This window comes from Mus musculus, chromosome 1 (genome assembly GCF_000001635.26).
Source record: "Mus musculus strain C57BL/6J chromosome 1, GRCm38.p6 C57BL/6J".
Lineage (NCBI taxonomy): Eukaryota > Metazoa > Chordata > Mammalia > Rodentia > Muridae > Mus > Mus musculus.
In genome coordinates, this window is record NC_000067.6 from 77425832 (window position 1) to 77446685 (window position 20854).

General features: G+C 43.2%; 1 protein-coding gene across 3 annotated transcripts in view; it reads right to left on the reverse strand.

The window, feature by feature from the left end:
- Window positions 1-20854, reverse strand: part of Epha4 (Eph receptor A4) — a 147926-nt gene that overhangs the window by 58650 nt on the left and 68422 nt on the right. For all 3 annotated transcript variants that reach the window (XM_006496407.3, XM_006496408.2, NM_007936.3), the window contains 2 exons: window positions 19034-19189; window positions 720-1058 (listed from right to left, as the gene is read on the reverse strand). In XM_006496407.3, the coding sequence (XP_006496470.1) occupies window positions 720-1058; window positions 19034-19189 (495 nt within the window). The remainder of the gene's footprint in view (window positions 1-719; window positions 1059-19033; window positions 19190-20854) is intronic.

Sequence of the window (20854 nt, forward strand, 5' to 3'; positions counted from 1 at the left end):
GAGATGCCAGAGTAACACCCTGCATTAGTAAAATCGATGTTATGATCCTATGTAATATGTAAATGCTGTGATGTCCACCTATGAATTTAGGGATTAAGTGGCAAAGACGAGGGGTGGGGAGATGGTTCAGTGGTTAAGAGTGCTTGCCGGGCAATCATAAGGACCAGAGTGTGGATCCCCGTAATGACATAGCAAGCCAGACACTCAGCATGCACCCTTCGCATCCCCAGAATGAAGCAGAGACAAAAGGATTACTGTGGTTTGCTGGCTCCCAGCCTGTCCTAGAAATCACAAACCCCAGGTTTAGGGAGAGATTCTGCCTCAGAGGAAATACTGGAGAGGTGGACACTAGGCTCTTCCTGACTCTTAGTGCTTTGGTGCTCATGGGCTCTTGTACCTGAATACGCACATGCATCTACACTCACTGATGGTAATAGTTAAATCTCAAAAGACAAGAGGCAAATCACATAAGTGTGCCCAAGGGACTGGATTTACCTACAGTTCATCGTCTTTCAATCACACTGCCTGATTCACTCTATTGCCAGCTACAAGAATGGCATGCAGCTATTCCAAAGCTTTGTGGCAAACTAGCACCTTTTTATATTTTAACGCAGCTTCTACATTTATAATAAATAGGTTTTACAATTCATGATTATCAGCACCTATGACTTTCTCCAGAAACACTCAGAGTTATACAGTAAATAGGAATTGATTCCTACCTGCTTGGTTGGTTGTCACTGTGACAGACACGGACTGGTCCGGGCTAGGGTTATACTTAGACACTCCATTCACTGCCCAGATCTCAAACGTGTAATTGGTGTGTGCTAGGAGGTCAGTGATGGAGACTCTGGTCGTCTTGAGTCCGTTCTGCTGTGGTGTGTAGTGGACTCCACTTCCACAGGGCCGGCACTTGCTGGGATCACCAGCTCCACATTTCTTGCAGACCACGTTGTAAGAAATGTCCTGACGGCCACCTGTGTTCTGAGGGCTGCTCCATTCCAAGTTCACCGATGTCTCGTTGACATTAGAAATCAAGTTGAGGGGAGCAGATGGTGGGCCTGGGGAAAGAAAAACAGACCATTACACCAAGGACTGAGATCCTTTTGGACCCCTTTAGAGTTTGTATTATCTTTTCTGCAACTCTAGGAGAGTAGGAAGGCCCATTTGGCAAAGCAAGCAAAAGGCAAAGAAAGTTAACAAAAGGGATCCTTTAAAAGGACAATACCATAGAAGTTGTGTGTGTGTCTGTGTCGTTCTACTTCCAGTGCAAATAAACATGCCACTTAGAGACAGACATGAAACCACTCTACAGAAAGCGGGCTTAAAGCCCAGGCCTGCTCTCAGTTGGCAGCAAAGCAGCATACGTTATCTGGTCTCCATCTTACTTTCTGAGAGTCGGCTTTACAAGTGGATTCCAGTTCCCAGAGCTGTGGGGGCTGGAAAATTAATACTTAGAGACTGCTTTTGAAGACGTGTTCTGGTTGCTCAGTAGAACCCATTACCGATAGCAAATTAAATGATTAGAGCTATATAGATATAGGTCTGCAGTCCCAGATGCAGGTAAGCATTAAGCCATTGCTGGGTAATTAGCAGGAACTGGTTTAACACAATTTCAAAGATGTCAAAGAGATACACAGCTGTTGAGAGGTCTCAGAGCTATGCCAGGGCTGTGCTTAACTACCAGATCCCTCCTCTCACTCCTTGATAGATTAGGGCCGCACCAGGCTATCTAAAAGCACATCCATCCCCATTGACATCAAAAGGTTTCTGATATGTGAGCAAAGATGATGACTGTCATGATAGACAACTGGTTACTCAAAGCCCCACAGGTAGTTGGAAAACAGTAAAAGATAAGACCGTGGACCCTTTAGCCAAGAGACTAAGTCCTAACTGCTGTCAAGTAGGGACTGGGATTGAAGGAGGAAGGAGGGGCTTCCTTGGTTTAATTCAGTTTCAAAAGTTTAAAACATGTCTTTAATCTAAACTAAACAAAACAAAAGAACAACAAACATAGAACAAAAAAATAACAAGATGAAGGGCCAATCTAAATTTTCATAAAAATTTGAGATTTTTTGTGAGACCCACCAATTCTTTCTACAGATGCATACAGACACACTCAAACCACACATGCATATACACACATATGTATAATCACACACACGCACATATATGTATATAAATATACACATACCACATATACCCGCACACGTGTGTGGTACATAAGTATGCATATCTATGTCCATGTGTACGCGCACACATACGGTTTGGGAATGACTGCTATGAAGGTAACCTCCTTCACTTGGAGAAGGGAAGTTAGCTGGATGCTTTCCCTCTTAGCCACAATGGAACACTGACTCTGGTCCACAGCTCTAATGGAGACAGAGGTGAAACAGGTAGCCTGTGGCCGTACAGTCGCAGTCTACTTTTATTACTTGGCTTTCAGTGATAAACGGGGCCAGTGGATTTGGTGGAAACCTTCTGTGTGGGAACTCTCCCCTTCTTCTCTCTCAAACAGCTTAATTAAAGACCTTATTTTTAAAAGGGAAACAGCTTCTCCCTGTCTCCCCTAGAGACCAATTATCTACAACCTTCTTAGCTGCAAGATATATCCCCCAACCTTCCCATCTTAAGGAAAACAACTAACAAAACCATTGCAAAATTTATGTTAACCCTAAGTCTACTGCATAAAACCCTCAGAAACAAATGTCCTCTTATTTAGACTTTAAGACTGAATGTATGGTCTTGAACACAGCAGCTAGGTAGGATAGAGCAATAATGAATAAATGACTTCAGAATGTATAAATGGAATTACTTACTGAAAATGTCAGACACTCAGAGCCAACTATAGTGTTAAGTATTATTTATTTATTTTTACTTCTCGTTCTGGCCCTACTCCTTCCCTGTGCGGAAGGCTTAAGGTTTATTTATTTCATGTATGTGAATACAATGAATGTCACTCTCTTCAGACACACTAGAAGAGGGTGTCAGATCTCATTCTAGATGGTTGTGAGCCACCAGGTGGTTGCTGGGATTTGAACTCAGGACCCCTGGAAGAGAAGTCAGTGCTCTTAACCACTGAACCATCTCTCCAGCCCTGGTGTTGAGTATTAAATGTTAAAGATGAAAGAACTAAGAGGCAGATATAGACATATAGTAAGTAGTGAAAGTTTACACACTATAGTTAATGAGAGAATTTTACTGATGTCACAAAGAACTGTGTCCTAGTCTGCCCTATGAGGCAGAAGTGTTACTTTAAGTTGGGGTGGACATTTTCCACTCTTCAAATTCTGACTTGTGACCACTACCGTGTAAGCCATCACTGGACTGCAGTTGAATCTGGTCACAGTTTGTTTTACAAAATGGGTCAGCCACTGGCTCACTTTGCTGAGCCTTGCAGGGATAAACAAGAGTAACTCTGAAATCCATTAACCCCCTTGCCAAGGCCCCAGTCCACTCTCACACGGGAAAATGTGACACAATGAACCGAGCACTGCAGAGGCAGAAAGTCAGTAATTAGTATGTAGGCCGGGGCTTGGCGGAGTCTGAACAGAGAAGAAATGGAGCAGAAAACTAAATGGTCACAGGATGCGGAGATGTAACACAGCCATGGGGGAGCAGCACAAAGATGCAGGAGGATTTCGGAAGTGGGGGTTGATATGAAAACAAGTCTCCAACTTCCTTCTTGATTCTTACAGAAGGCCTGGAGGTAAATGTTTAAAGGGTGAGAACAAAGTTCAAGTTCAATGTTGCCTCCAGGGCTGGTTTAGAGAATTGCACTCTTGTGTGTCCTATTTTGCTGTCTTAGACAATGATGAGGACATAGTAGCATCAGTGCACAAATTGAACGATTACAGTTGTGTGATGAAGGGGGAAATGAAACATGGAAATCCCTGCCCTGTGTGAGTACCACACTGGCCTACACAAAGACCCGGAAAAGCACGCATGCTTTACAAGCTAAAATCCTAATGGTGGCTGTGTTTTGTCTGTGGGATTGTGGTTTCTTTTTCGAACTCCTGCCAACTAAAAGATGACAAGCATGGAATAAGTATGTGTGTTCCTCATTTTAAGTGAAGAGCCATTGTTTCCTTGGAAAAGAAAAAAAAATATTCTCTTCTCAAGACAATGAGGAGGTAAAGGGTGGACTTGAGGACAGCCAAAGCCAATCTAGGTCTCCAGCTACGGCTAACCTCACCGAGGCAATCTTGGCCAAGAAATAAGAAAACGTACAAAAGGAAAGCTCTGATAATGAATGATCTATTTTCTCTTCCATTTAAGTTTTGTATCTGCCAATCTAGAAGTCATCAAGTCTCTGACAGCGATGGCCTTCCTGGTCGGAGATGGCCTATCTGGGAGTGGAGTTTCCAGTTCTAAGTGCAGCAGTGCTCTCTGTGTGCACATGTTCTACTTCCAGGGATCTAACCACCTAGCTGAAAGCATTCAAGAAAGACTATGTTCTCCAGACCTCTGTGAGTTTAAGGCCAGCCCGGTCTACAGCGTAAAGTCTAGGATAGCTAAGGGTTCACAGAGGAACTCTGTCTCAAAAAACAAAAGCATGAAAAGTGTTCTCGTGAACATAAACAGTCAGCTGTTTTTAACACAGTATAACTACTTAGATAGCATTGTATTATATTCATTGTAATTGTCCCGAAGAATATTTAACATATATGGGATAATGGTATTGCTCATATCACATTAGACATGGGTAAAGACCATCCATGGATTTTGGGATCCCTGAAGGGCCCTAAAGCCAATCCAAATGCATAGTGAGAGGAGACTATATAATTTTTAATATCAATAAAAGCTACTGCAAAATGCAATCATATTTTCCAATCATTCTGTCTATATCACTCTTATCGAACACACACTGACACCAGGTTGCTTAAGGGTCACTGGGAGGAACAAAGTGGCTTCTATCGATACCAGTCTGAATACACGGCTGGCAGCGAGTAGGGTACCACTCCCATTGCTGCTCCTTGCTTCTGTGGCCCAATTCCCATAGGAGGGCTGATGGTTTCTTCCTATGCCAGACATCCGCTCCACATCTGTCCCCATCTATCACCTGTGTTGACGGCATCCTCAAGGGAATCGATATACTCATTACTTCCCATTGTCTACCCCTATTTCCAAATATCTAGTTCAGAGAAAGTGCAATACATGTTTGATGAGCGAGTAGATGGATGGATAGCAAGCAAACATGGTGCTTGAGTAAGCCTTGTATTGTGTGGATGAACACAGGCTTCGGCTTCTCCCATAAGGATCATCAGCACGAAGCCTGGGTGTGAAGGACTGTCTTTGAATAACTCATTCCCATAGACTAACCAGACTGGAAAAGGAAGGAAAGGCTATGTGCCCACTATCAATGGCTACTGATGCTTGGGGGGGGGGGGCGGATATAGAATGCTTGTATATCCAACAAATGTTTATCAGGTGCCTCATTTCCTTCTGCTGGAGGGGAGAGAGGAAAAAAAACAAAACAAACAGCAAACAAACAAACCAACAAACCCACCTCAATTCATCCTAAGGCGTTTGTGATAGATTCCTGGGTAGAAAGAGGATTTATAGAGGAAACAGAGGTTAAAGACATAGAAATACAAAGTATGTGTATGCACTGGATTTATAGGCAAACAGACACCCTGCCCTGCCCTGTTCTTATGCACTAAGTGACTAGGCACTGCACCTGGGAGTTTAAAAAAGGGCCTTGTCCAATTAAAGCTTTGTCAAGTCAGATCTGAATGGCTGCGGTCCCTCTTCTGCTTTCTTCTCGGGTGATGATTTACCATAAAACTAGCTAAAATCTCCCCGGAAGAAGTGGACTTTAACATTTCCGAAGGAAGCCTCATATTTGCCTTTAATAGAATTTTAAGAGTTCCCCTCTCTCACTTAATTTTATTTTTAATCACCAAATTAAGCCGTTTTTTAAATATGAAATGATCAAATGCCGAAGGCTCGTAAGGGAAGGAAGACACTCCGATTTCATTTTGAATCGCACTTGTAAATCTTCCCATGGCATTCACATATAAGCTCAACCTTCTCTGTCTCTGCGCCCCAGCGTTTCCAAGAGTGGGGCTGGCATGTGAAAAGCTTTTAAAGTTTTCGCATTTTGAATGCCTTTCTTGTTTTTAATATAATTTAGTGGCACAGATAATAACTATACTACCAGAAACAAAAGGCAAATGTAATAACCTTTAATTTATGAATAGAGTGGGGTCAGCATTCTTCCTTTGTAAGAACATTTTATTGCATAGCCACATTGTAAATATTTTATTCTTTATGGGCCATATGCTCTTGGCAACAACCATTCAGCAGCCACAGCAAGTATCTCCACCATGAGGCACGGCTCTGCCCAAGAAAACTTGGCAAAAGTAGATGGCAGTTGAAATTGGCCATAGCTTGTCAATGATTCCTGGAGGGATTAATCTGTGGTTCTCAACCTTCCTGATGCTAACACAGTTCCTCATGTTGTGGAAGTATAAAATTATTTTCGTTGGTACTTCCTAACTGAAATTCCTGCTACTGTTATGAACCATAATGTACCTGTGTTTTCCAATGGTCTTAGGTGAGAGTCCTGTGAAAATGTTAGTTGAACCAGTGGGGATCGGGACTCACAGGTTGAGAACCACTGGAATAGATGTTCTTTCTCCCCCGTAGAAGGTCTGTGGCACTATGGTACCACCCACAAGTTTGTGTGCTTGCATACTTAGTCTTCTTTGGGGATTTGAGGAGGTTGTGGAACCTTTAAGGGGTAAAACCTTACTAGACAAAGAGGGATGCTAAAGTGATGGCTTTATGACCTTTGTTCCCTGCTTGCTGGCTGTTGCAACAATGTAACCAGCCACACCTGTTTTTGCTGCAACCTCAGAGATCCACTCCTGTGACTTGCTACCAGGAAGGACTAGTATCCCCCTCAACTCCGAGCAACAATAAATCATCTTTTCTTTCCATAAACCAGGTATTCTGCTATAGCACAGTAAATACAGTACCTCCATATATGAATATATTTCTATGTACATTAAGTGCAGCAGAAGTCAATAGAGGACGCTCAGACTGGCAAGCCATGAGTGATGCTGATTTCTAAACCTGATGTCATTGTCTGAGTGAGGAATGTGATGCAAGGAACATTGCTTCCCACAGCTCTGACAAGAGATCAGCACTGCATCTCTTGCCTCTGTGGAGAAGTTTAAATGAACATTCATTTCCTCCAGTGGTGTGAACCGATTTCCACATCACCTAGCAGGTGCTCGTGAAAGGTGTTACAACGGGTAATTATTGTTTTCATGTGGAATGTCAACTTCCACTCAGTGGGCAAGAGTTCGACAGTAAGAAATTCTAGCCAAATTATGGCAGATACAAAAGGTTATCACAGTACATAGTGTTGTATCATAAAATATCGCATGTTATATCACAAACGGGATTTTCTTCCTCCTTCACAAAATATGCCTTCTCCTTTGGGAAATGGCAGCGCATACAGAGGACCTGAGGCTCACACCTGCCTATACCTCCAGCTCTCTACTGGTCTCCTCTGGTACTACACTCACAGGCACATCTCCTGCACATGCACATATATACAGGACTTTAAAACCACTAGCTAACCATGACTCTGGCCATTAATGTGTTCAATGAGGTTTAGCTATCATGTGAACTTACTTCATAGGAAGGTAAAGCCAGCCTAAGAGTAGCTAATGGACTCCACTCAACCCCATATGAACTGGAAATGGATTTAATTCTTAAAGGAACAGACTAATTCTTTAGCTATATGATGATTCCATTTGGATGTGGATTTAACAGAACTATAGACATATGGTGTGAAGTTCCGCAAAAAAACCTGAAAATTCAATTTCTTGTGACAACTGGCATCAAAGTGCTAACAGACCCTGAGGCAGCCCATCACATAACCTTTTTATTTCCTTCCTGTGAGAATATTAGCCTCCATTCTTCTTTCTTGGTTTATTACTATTTTTGAGTGTGTTCACATCTGTGAACTGAGTGTGTGTATTTGTACATGTGCAAGCCAGAGACCATCAAGAACCCTTCCTCTCAGGCTGTTCACTTTGATTTCCAGCCAAGGTCCCTTATTTTTGCCTGGATCTAGATATGACAAGTAGGGTAAGCAGGCTGGCCAGCTGGGGTTACAAAAGCATGCCACCATATTCGACTTTTAAAAATGGGTTTTTGAGGGCGCTGGAGAGCTGGCTCAGTGGTTCAGAGCACTGACTGTTCTTCCAGAGGTCCTGAGTTCAATTCCCAGCAACCACATGGTGGCTCACAACCATCTGTAATGGGGTCTGAAGCCCTCTTCTGATGTGTGTCTGAAGGCAGCTATAGTGTACTCGAATAAATACAAATAAATAAATCTTTTTTTAAAATGGGTTTTGGGAACTGAACTCCTATCCTCATGCTTGCTGACAAGTACTTTACCTACTAAAAACTTTGTCCATAGCCCATGGTTTGTTTATAGACCCATAATACCCTGCACTCTGGTGGTATTTAACAGCCTAGGTCTGCTGACTGAGTAAGTGATAGGTCCTTTATCTGGATAGTACAGCTACCTTCATCAGAACCATAATTGCCATATCCTGCGCGCGCGCGCGCGCGCGCGTGTGTGTGTGTGTGTGTGTGTGTGTGTGTGTGTGTGAGAGAGAGAGAGAGAGAGAGAGAGAGAGAGAGAGAGAGAAAGAGAGAAACAGAGAGAAACAGAGAGAAACAGAGAGAGGGAGAGGGGTGGGGGGAGCTGACAGGAAAAATACTAAGTGCCAGGCTCATATTAAAATTTAAAAAAAATCTAGTTTGTAACCAAGGAGTCTTAGTTGACAGAAGAGTCACAGTATCAGGGCTCCTGTGGCACCACAGTATCTAGACCCATTACAGATTTTTAATACTTAACTGATTTTTAATCATCATTTTAAAATTCAATGCCTGAGCCATGAAATTAATTCTGGAAGTAGCAAGGAACATCCCAGGAGCCCGGGCAGAAACATAACTCTTAACATGATCAATTTCTTTAAGCGCAACTGTCACCCGATAAAATGCCAAGGCAACCGGTTACAAGACATTATCTTCTGAGGAAGAGGCACCTTGGGGCTCCAGTTCCATTTCATAAGGCTTCGTGGAGCATGCACAACTTTGGGGGCTGTCAATAATACTTCAGTGTCTTAGCTGGAAAGCCCTTCAACCCTTCAGATAAGCTTTTGTTGTTAATCTCTCTCTGGTTGAAAGACAGGCTGTAAGACAGAGTAAACAGTTGGGGGTGTGTAAGTTTAGACTTCAAAATGAAGCCCCTGTTTTCCCCCCCTGACAGCTGTATATGTTGCCACCACTAATTGCTTTCCCTTGACCCTGACGGCTGGGTTAGTTTACATAAAGACTGCTGTCCAGGGATACCACGTTTGAGATTTATGAACGGTGCAGAACCTTTTATCACAGCAGTTTATGTGTTTTAACAATGAAGAGTGCCGAGGCAGAGCTGTCCATAATTTCAAAGCTGAACCATTTGGACACATCCATCACTTGTTGCTGTCATGAAGAAGTCTTAACTTCCCATAGAGGTCAGTGTCCTGACATTCTGCCAGGGTCTACCCTTTCTCTACTTCTTCCATTCTGCCATTCTCCTCTCCAGGAATCTTTGTCCTTTTTTTTTTTTTTTTCCCCTTGGTTTGACCTGATGTTTTGTTTCTGTATATGAAATGACTAGAGTATAGCTGAAGTACTTTATGGATTCTCAGTTGCACATGAACACTTGGAAATATACAGGAGCAAGGAAACTGACTGGTACTTCATTCGGGAATTAGCTGAACTGTGTGTGTCATGCCTGTACATGTTCTTACAACACGGTTGCATACTATATCTTAAATTTAATCCCAGAATACAAACTTAATAAATATCAGGGCAAGCTGATAACAGAAGATTGCTATGAACAGAAGCTAAGCGGGGTGGGAGATGGCTTAGCTGGTAAAGCTGTGTGTGGGGAGCTGAGTTCAGATCCTCAGCAGCCACATAGAAGCCATCATGGTGATACTGTAACACCAGTGCTGTGGAAGAAGTGGAAACAAGTGTTCGCCTTGGGGGGGCTTACTGGTCAACCAGCCTAGCTAATAAAGTGAGCTCTAGGTGTATAAAGCCTATATTGATCTTTGGCCTCTTCTCTCTGTCTCTGTCTCTGTCTCTGTCTCTGTCTCTCTCTCTCTCTCTCACACACACAGAGAGAGAGACAGAGAGACAGAGAGACAGAGAATGAATGAGCAGGCAGGCTAAGAACCTCAACCAAATTAATACAGCAAGTTGGTTCCAGCTTTATCAGAAATTCAGACTCCAAAGCAAAGTGGGAAGAGTGCTCTCTCTGGTCTTCTCTGAGCTGTCCTCTCTGCCCAGCTCCTACCTTCCACCCAACAGGACACTAGGAGTTTCTGATAAAGACTCCTTCCCTGGAGAAGATCACAGGAGGGGGTGAGAGGAGCCATTATAGCCCCTCAATGAGACTCCATCCTCTACTCCTACTTTGCTGGGCACTTGATAGCAGGTGGAGCAGGGGAACAGGCTGAGAGGGAAATCAAAATGCTGATAGCAAGGAAGATCCTCACTTCTCACCCCAGGGGAGCTCAGAAAAATGTATAATTGACCCTGTTTCAAAGAAGCATGCTGTGCATAACCACTGTATGGCTTCAGTGAGGACTGTCAGAGATGCCATGCAGAAATGATGGGGCTTGCTTGATGGCAAGCCACTCCTAATTATTCATGGGGGTAGAGAAATTGTAATAACTTAGCTAAATGGCACTGGCAGATTATCCTAGCCCTCTCTCGAGCAAAGATCAATGTTCCTCACAGCTCTGCATTTCCTCCTTGAATATGCAGTACATTGTTTATTCCTGTGCATTGAAAAGTAGGTCAGAGGGGAGGATTCGGTGAGATGGTAAGCAATTTTTATGGAATAGCATGACATTTTCAAACTCTTTAAATAACCCTAGAGCACAGGGCTTGACTGACACACCCACCTAGTACCTTACAGTCAGCCCTTGTGTGGAGGTCAGAGTCAGAGGTCAATCTCAGGCAGGGCTCCTCAAGGGTTATGCACCTTGTTTGTTTTATAGGGAGGTCTCAGGTCACTGCTAAAATCTCTGAAGAACAGAGATATGCCTTTATCATTGCTCCTTACCATCTCTCCAAAGCTGGGAGTGCACAGCTGTCACCCTTGGCTTGCTTTTTACATTCGGTTCTAGGGACTGAATTCAGGTTCTCAAAGCCTGAATGGCAAGCACCTTGCCCACTAAGCCACCTGCCCAGTGCCTCCCTCTCAAAGTCCTTAATTCCTAATTGTCTTCATAGAAGGATGCTACACTTGCTCTATTTGTTCTCACGATGCCAAAAGGCAGTTATTAGAGAGAGACAAGGACATGGCTTAACCATGAGCTCATGTCAGACCTTGAACTTTTGACAGGATGGCATCTGTATCTGGTTCATCCTAACGTCTTAGGTTGCTGCCCTAGAGTCCTACCTGAGTGACAAGCAGTGAGAACATGCACTGAACTGAAACCCAATTCTGATGGGGTAAAGTACGGGTATCTCACTTTGATTTCCACCTTAATCAACAAATTACATTATTATGCTATTTAGTATATAATATGAAGGCTTTCCCCTGCAAATCTTGGAAATCAAGCATTCTTGAACATAAAGGGACTGATGGCACAGATGATAAAACAGTTAAAGGTCACTTGCAAGATTTTGTTCTTACTCTTTTACCAAACTGGTTATGACCCATCTTCCCTGACCTGTCCATACAATGACCTCCCATTATTACAGTATTAGCTATTTGCAACCCCAAAGTAAAAAGAAATACTTGTTTCAGATGGGGAGGAAAAGATGTAGCATACTTGAAGCTGAAGGATGCCTTTTATCCTATGGTTTAGGCATCAAAGCCTTACTCCAGACATAGCTCCCCAAATCCATAAGCCACACGCTAAGCATAAAACTCTGGGGTAGGGGAAGAACTGAACTGAACATCAGGGGCATCTTCAAGGGCTTGTTCAAAAAATGGATATGAGATTCTCCAAATCAGAGCACTTTTCAAAAAAAGAAAGGGGGGAGGGACAGTTTCCTTCTGACCTTGGAAGCTAGTAAGGATGATGTTATTTTAATTTGCATTCTGATTTTAACAACACAGTCACACAGCACCGGTGGGACCGGCGCTCGGTTTCCACTGAAGATTGCTCATCATTTCATTATGGCTCATTATGTTGATAACTGCCAGGCAGCATTAGAAGTGAGGGCTTTGAGTAATAGAACTGAAATGGTGATTTTAAAACAATACACTTTCTAGAGGAAATACAGCAGCACGCTAAATTCAATTACAGAAGAGGAATGAATGCATGCAGAGACGAAGTCAGTATCATCCCTTGCTTGGAGCTCGGCCATTTCAACTGCTGTCTGCCCTCCACCTGCAGAAAGCATTCTCAACTCAGGACCCTTTTAGCCTAGATCTGAGTATATTTGTGCTTATTATTATTAGCCTTAAGGTTTTCCAGTGTGGAGACTGCCTCCTTAAAAGCTGCGATTTGGGGGTGGGACTATTTAAGCCACTAAGTGTCAATCATTCTTGTTTGTTTGGAACAGCTGATGGAGTTACTCAAGGCCATTTACTCACAGACAGATGCACAGAGACCCTTCAAGTTGGCAATGGAAAAGTTACCATTTCTCATCTGCGGAGCGCCTCTGATCTTGGACACTGATAAGTTTCACCCAACAAGTGAAACAGAGCAGAAAAGCAAGGATTTATATTTCAGGTGAAGATGATAGAGACTCACTCTGTGAACAGGGCTAAGCAAAGAAGCAAAATGACAGTTGTGGTTTTAGATTTTTTTTTCTTATACAAAGCTAATGACTTCCTTCATGAGGTATGTTGCTTACATATTTTGAAGTGTATCAGAAATTGCAACAGTTTCCTTAAACATAATATTCATTGGCTCAGCCTCCTCAGTACAATCACTGAACACCAGCTAAACACAAAGGTCATAAAGGACTTCCTGTTCTTGCGTGGGAGCCTTCCAACCTTGAAGAAAGCCAGACAGCATTTTAGAAGGGAAAGGGAAATTCGAGGGGAACGGGGGCTAGGTAGCTTCGTAGTTACAGAATGTGCATTTATTATTGTTATTATTATTTTTTTAAGCCATACCATGGGGAAGGGGGAGTGGCTCCTGCTATGCTATAATCCCAGGATTTGGGAGGTAGAGGATCAAGAAAGAATTGAAGGAGCCGGGTGTGGTGGCACACGCCTTTAATCCTTAGCACTCAGGAGGCAGAGGCAGGTGGATTTCTGAGTTCGAGACCAGCCTGGTCTACAAAGTGAGTTCCAGGACAGCCAGGGCTATACAGAGAAACCCTGTCTCGAAAAACTAAAAAAAAAAAAATAAAAATAAAAAAAGTAAAAGAAAGAAAGAAAGAAAGAAAGAAAGAAAGAAAGAAAGAAAGAAAGAATTGAAGGTCATTCTCAGCCAATAGAGAGAATTAAAGGCCAGCCTGGGCTACCTGACACCCTCTCTTAAAAAAGTAAATAAATTTTAAAAAAGCTATAATTAAATAATTAATTAATTCCTGTTTGGAACAAAAAGTGATGACCGCAAATTCCATTCTCAGCTTCACTGCTTTCTTGGGTGCCTATCTCTCTCTGTCTACAGGCAACATTGCCAGAAAACTACAGTGCTTGTCTCCTCTGATCAAGTTCTGTGAGGGAATGTGGGAGACGCATTTACATTTCTGCTCTCTGACATCAATCCATAGGGAGTCTGAAAGAACCACAAAAATCCAAACCAAAAGCATGCACAGTGAGGGGACTTGGTTATATGACCTCCAACTGGGTTGGGTTATTTTTCAGAAGGAGGACAAATGAACTATTTGATTTTCATTAAGAGCAAATGTTCTGGGTCCTTGAAATACCCTTCTAGAGTTTTCCACTAGCTGAAAGTTACAGGCATGAAAGAGCATCTCCGAGCTCCTGCCCTTCAGACAGAGAACCTATGACTCATGGATAGCTGGTTCACCCACCAGGCACATGGTCACCTGCAAAATTGTCAGAGATGCAGAATCTCAGGCCTGGCCTCAGTTCTACAAACCCATAAGTGGCTTTCCCAGGGCTTCTTCCACAGTGATGTGAAGTGTATGTAACACTGCTCTGGCTGGGCCTGGTGGCACCCACCTCCCATCTTGAATTATCATAACTGGGAGGATGAAGTAGGTAGATCAGGAGACTGAGGCTAGCCCAAATAATTTAACAAGATTCTCATCTCTAATTAAATTACAAAGAGCTGGATGTCTGGTTCAACAGTAGAGCTCTTGCTTAGCAAGGCCTGAGGTTCAATCCCCAGAAGAAGAAAGGAATAACAACAATAACAACAACAATAATAGTAATAAATACTAGTGTCAACCTTTAGCATTAGGCTTCTTCCTTCTCTTGAACAGATATGGACTACTTCATTTTTAAATACTCAGACTGAAACATCTCAGTCTGCATGAACCACATACACTCATATTAGACTAACACTGGTGGTTCCCTCAAAAGTCCTCCAAACTCTTAATTTTTTCCAGGTGTGTGGATTGTGTGAACTTTTAGGTGTCTCCTTCAAAATTAGTTGGTACGACTTGTATTTACCTGGTCTAATTGTTCCCCAAGTGAACAAAAATCTGATTTTACAAGCCAGTGGAGCAGAGTCTCACTTTGGCCAGAAGAATGAGTCTCAGAGAGTGTGTTTTATTTCTTCATTAGAGTGCCGTCACAGTGAGCGATCACTAAATGCGGGCCTGCATAAGAATGCTTGGGTTAAAGACAGCATAATGAACAAAGAAGGTGCCTGATTATCTTGGCTGTCAGCACAAGGGAATTGGGTTCGTCACCTGGCTTAACCAACTGGGAAGAACTGATTAGCGGCTGGAATCCGTTTGAAAGGATCCCCTGATGTTTATGTTCCCTTCCATCGCCACATCTTGTCAAGAGAAGCCGATAAAAGTCGGGAATGGGGAGGATTTGTCTGTGGGATATGCGAACAAGAGGTTCATTGAGAAACTCCCACTATTTCCTCCTCTACTGAGCCATCTACTCAAGCGCATGGCAGAATGGGATTTTCTGCAAAGTTAGAAATCTCTATGTCTCTCTTGTGTATCTAGCAGTGTCTGCAGCAACCTCATGTGGCTACTCAGGTCTGGAAAAATGAGCGACTGAGTATAAATCTTAACACTATGTGTGCCTATAGCCAACAGAAAGGGAGAGATCCTCAGACATAGACTCTTCATAGAGTACATCTAACTCTGTAGAGATGGGATATCCATCTTAGCTGCATGAGACTAAAAGTCAGATTTTGTGTCCCACCTCAGTGATCCTGAGGTGCAATGTAGCCACTGAATAACTGAATTGTGTAGTCACTCAGGACAATAATCACAAGTTAGCATAGAGAGAAAGTAAAGTGGTGTCCCTTCCCTGAGAGGTGGTTTGGCCAAGGAAGAGACCAACTAGAGATAAAAGAGAGACAAACACTTCTCAGATTCCTACCGTGTGTCGGTCAGACCTTCACAAATATTTTCTTAATTGTTTTTTAAAAAAAAAAAACAGCCATAAGAATAAGAGTGAGAATCCTTTCACAGATAAGGACATAAAAAAACTCTTTGTCACTACCCCGACTTGGATAGTGTTAGGAGCTCTGGCTGGCTGGGAAGTTCGGTGAGCCTGTCATCAGAGCTATTTTGTCTTCATAGAAGCCCTGGGGAGCAAGCCAGCAGGATACAGTGATGGTCAGCCCGCAAGCTGAGCTGGGCACACAAGACACACAAGACCTCAGGGCGAACAGTAGAGGCAATTTAAAGGACTGGGAAGAACCCCTGCTGGTCTTTATTCATCACTCTGAAAGCTCACAACTCTTTTTCCTTAATCTTGTGGAACACAATCTCAGGGCTAGGGGGTTGGGGGTGAAGGGAGGGGCAAAGGATGGGACAGGAAAGTCATATCAATTTTTTAACAAATTTTGGTTTCAGTTTATGAGGTTAAAAAAAAGAAATCAGTACTTCTTTTTTTGCTTTCATTCGCGTCTTTGGGATATATCTTAACAATTTATTTCTTCAGCACTATAAGATCTCACATAGCTATGGTGCAGTTGCAAACAGCCCAGCATAACGCACATATGACAATCTCTGGAGATGCCCTACACTCCCAAGCACGAGGGACAGTCACTATGTTGGCACAGGGCCTAAGAGAATATGCTTGACAACAAATCAGAATCCAGAGGATAAAAAGCCGTTCAATGTTGGTTAAGTTTCCTGACATTCACTGCTCTCAAACCTTACCCAGAAGGAAGGAAGGAGTCTCTGTGAGAGTAGGTGGGGTTCCTCATACAAATAAAGGGCCATTATGTAAACATCAGCCCGAAATACTTCCTCTTAAGCCTGCTCTTGTGCCGAGTTCCCACCACTCAGGGACTGTTGTTTGGTAGTGCCTGCAGACAGAGACAGGGCCTTCATTCTTAAATCACCAATTAACACAGAATAAAAAATACTGAAAAGCTCAGGATTCTTTTTTCTTTTTTTGAGACAGGGTTTCTCCGTGTAGCCCTAGGTGTACTAGATAGAACTTACTCTAAAGACCAGGCTAGCCTTGAACTCTCTGACTCTCTCCCTGGGATTAATGGTGTGCACCACCACTACTTTCCAGCTAAAAAACTCAAGATAGAGGTTTACAAAGCAATAAGAAGCAGGGTATGGTGGTGCACGCCTTTAATCCCAGCACTTGGGAGGCAGAGGCAGGCGAATTTCTGAGTTCGAGGACAGCCAAGGCTACACAGAGAGACCCTGTCTTAAAAAACCAAAAACCAAACCAAATCAAAAAAAAAAAAAAAAAAAAAAAAAAAAGAGAGAGAGAGAGAGAGAGAAATCAGGAAGGGAACAGGATAGAGATGGTGGTGACCATGCAGAAACAGAACTTAGCCTGGGGATGGTTACTTTAAAAAAAAGTGTGTGTGTGTGTGGGGGGGGGGGAGGGGAGTAGTTAAGAGACCTTTACTGCTATGGATTCATGTAAGGCTAGATTAGATCCCTTTGCACTCCTTAATTCTAGAAGTTTAATGCTTGATCTGGGACACCAGGCAAGAGAAACAACAGCCCAGGAATATATACTTGAGTATTCAGGAAGTGCAGCTCCATTCCTCTGCTGGTCAGGGGCATCTGAGAGCTAACGGTTTCCCAGTTTATTAAACCAAGGAGACCTACAATACATGTCACTGCGTGAGCAGGTGATCAAGTTTACCGTGTAGAGTGCCGGGCACATCAATCAGCTACATAGTGTTTATATCACCTACCCAAAGTGCCTGGCATAATCTACATATAGTGTTACATCACAGTTTATATTGCCACTGTAGGTTGTCACCACAGTAGATTCTCTTGTCATAAAAGCTAATCCAGAGGAGATGGTAATTCCAGCACAAGTCTAAGATGGACCTGAATGAAACCTCTCTCCTTTCTCCCAGTAAGGATTGGTGGTTCTTGATTGTGCTCAAAAACTAGGAATGGCTTCTATGTTCAGTGATGCTGGCCCGGGCTGGTCCATCTGGAATTTATAGTATTTCAAGATCAAAATTATAAATAATAATAGTAAAATCTAAAATAAGTCAAGTAGAATTGTTTGTTGCGCACATTATAGATATACAACCACCATGAGGATATATAATAACTACAGTCCTCAGAGAGATAGAGAGGAAGTATTCCTCGCCAAATTCCAAAGTGCTCTAGAATGAGAGGTTTTTTTGTTTTTTGTTGTTGTTGTTTTGGTTTGGTTTGGTTTTTCGAGACAGGGTTTCTCTGTATAGCCCTGGCTGTCCTGGAACTCACTTTGTAGACCAGGCTGGCCTGGAACTCAGAAATCTGCCTGCCTCTGCCTCCTGAGTGCTGGGATTAAAGGCGTGTGCCACCACGCCCGGCTTGAACGTGATGTTGTTTATGCAGGAGTGATGTAGTAAGGGGGATACTTGATGTCACGTGAATGGCTGCAATCAAAATAGAGGCACAGTGTAAGTACTGTGTGAACTTGCCATCAAGCTATGAAGCATAAATGAGATTCAGGTTTATGGCTGGGTTTCATTTCAAATATTTGTGTGTACGCAGATATTGCAAAAATCCCCTAAATCTCAAAATGCAATGCTTTCCAGAACAAAGATATATAGCAAATGTTATTATTAGTTCTGTTCAACAGATGGGAAAATTACTACGACTTCGCAGACTAAGGAGTCACTTTGCTAGTAAACCATGGACTGAGAAACAAGCCCTGTAACTTGAAGTTCTGTAAGCCACATTACCAGGCTATGCCCTAAAAGGCAGTCTTCAACTGTACAAAATGAGGGAAATGCACAGGGCCCATCATTCCTGCCTTGGTCAAGGTCACAGGCACTGTGGGGTCTATGCCAATACCTTGGGAACACTGTCCAAAGAAAGTGTGAGACTTTCCTATCTGGAGTCAGGCCAGGCTTGCCAACCCCATCTATTCATCCATCCATCACTTATTAAGTGCCTAATCTGAATTAGGCATTTATTAGAGACCCGGCCTAAGTGTTACGGACACCAAACTCTGAGGGAAGAAAGAAGAGGTATAATGAAAACCAAAGCAATGGCCTCAGAGTACTCTAAGCTGTTTCTTCAGGCCCGAAACATTTCCAAACCCTGCCCTCTACCTAGTTCTCCTGTGCCTGTCAAATTGCCCCCAGCCCTTGATGCGATGGTAAAGCCATTTATAAATTCCATTCTCAGCTGTAATTACACTGTCAAACAACCTGAACACTCAATTTCTGCTCCACAAAGTAGTCAGTTGGCAGCTGTGCATTTTGAAGGCAACCAGAAACAGTGGAAAGAGGCTTTCTCTTCATAAGCATTTCGCCTGCTATGATAGAAGGGGATGCGTGCTTGATATCTAATTTGCCCCCTGCAAGGTTATCCTGGGAGAAAGTCCTGGCAGCACCCTGCTAGGTGGTAATGAGAGCTGCTGGCATCACAGGAGACAGGAGACAAGCAAACCACTTACGGGTGCAGGGCATGGAGGCTGCATCGTTGTCAGCTCTGAAAAAGCCTCGGTCACAGGTGCAGGACGTGGCTCCTTCCCAGACAGAGTAGCTGTGCGGTGGACACTTGGCACAGGAGGCGTCCGTGGAAAGAGCTTTGTAATATCCAATTTTGCAAGCTACAGGGAAGGAGAAAAAGAAAAGCAAACATGAATCACTGCAGGAACAATAGGGCAAAATGTGAAGGCATTTCCTTGCTGGCAGAAGTCGGGGTGGGGTGGCAGGAAGGAGGTGGCGGTGATCACCTGGCTTAAAATGCAGGTTCAATCAACCCAAGACATGGACTGATAGGTCCTAATGCAACCCAGGCAAACTCTCTATGTAGAGGAGGGTAGTCTTAATTTCTCATACTTCTCCCTCCTGCCTCTATCTCCTTCAGTGCTGGGATTGCGAGCATGTGCCACCATGCCTGGTTTATGGAGGGATGGCAATCAATCAAACCCAGAGCCTTCTGCTTGCTAGGTAAGCATTCTGCCAACTCAGCCACAGACCCAGCATCATAGCTTCTCTTCAAGGCTCACTGGTAAATCTGATTATGTGTCCAAAAGACACTGCCTTAAAACTCCTGTGATCGAGTAGAGCGCAATCAAAGTTTACCGGAATATCTCAGGGTAAGAGGCACTATCTTGATCCACCTTACTCTGTCCCCCTTTCCAAAACACTGCTGTCATCAATGTCTTTAAAAGGAAGAATCCCAGCTTCCAGCAGATAACTGCAACTTGTTACATGTCAGCTTTGACCTCCAAGTCTTCTGTCCCCCATAACTTGGACATACTACCACTTACTTTTGAATCTGAGGGTGTACATATGTGGGGGTGGGGGGTGGGGGCAGGGTGTTGATCTCTGTTTTAATCAACTGAATGAAAATGTGTCCAGACGCTAACACAAAATTGGTTAGCAGTTATTCCCTAATTATGGTTACAAAAAGACTCAAATAGAAAACACAACAAAAACATTTCAAGAAGGCAGGACTGGGCACTGCACAAGCCACTTCCTTTCCGGACAGTACAATGAAGGCTACTTAAAGATAAGAGTCTGGAATAAAAACCAGCTAATAACATGTTATTTATTCACAAGTGCAGTGTGGATTCCCCTACCTTCATTCATTTTCAGCACACACCCTCTGCCCCCTGCAAGGAGCACCCTACAGAGGTGAATTCAGAGAATGCAGGTTTTTAAGCACCTGCGATGGCTTTCCATGATCTCAGCTTTATAAACATCACACAGATACAGAGGACTACTTTCACTAAAGTGGAAAAACTCAATGCTGCTGTGAAACCTCGTCATAAAAATTAATTAATAGGGCTTTGCAACCTCCCCCTCTTTTTCCTCCCATACCTTTTATGATTGTTCTCTAAACCTATCTTAACCTAAAATAAAAACTGTACTGGCCCCATCAAGTATTAAGGTCACAGATAAGGACGTGGATAATTAAGTGGTTCCATAGCATCGGAGGTTGGGAAAGAAAATGAGTTACCCACAATTTCCTCGGTGCGATTTTTCTCTACACTAGCTTCATTTATCATGGTCTGAGAATGTGTCGATACTACCAAAACCTGTGTTGAGGACGGATCCGTCCACTAGCCGGACATGCAAGAAGACCACCCACAGTAGCCATCCAGGGACTTCTCCAAAAGGAATAGATGTAGTGATCCACATATGCTGAATGTGCTGTGGAGATAGGACAGCCACAGAGAGCTGCCACATCAGTCCAAACGCATCCACCCCCACACCATCCACTGAAGCCCGCCTCCTCACCCTATGGCCTGGTCTGCATGAATTTG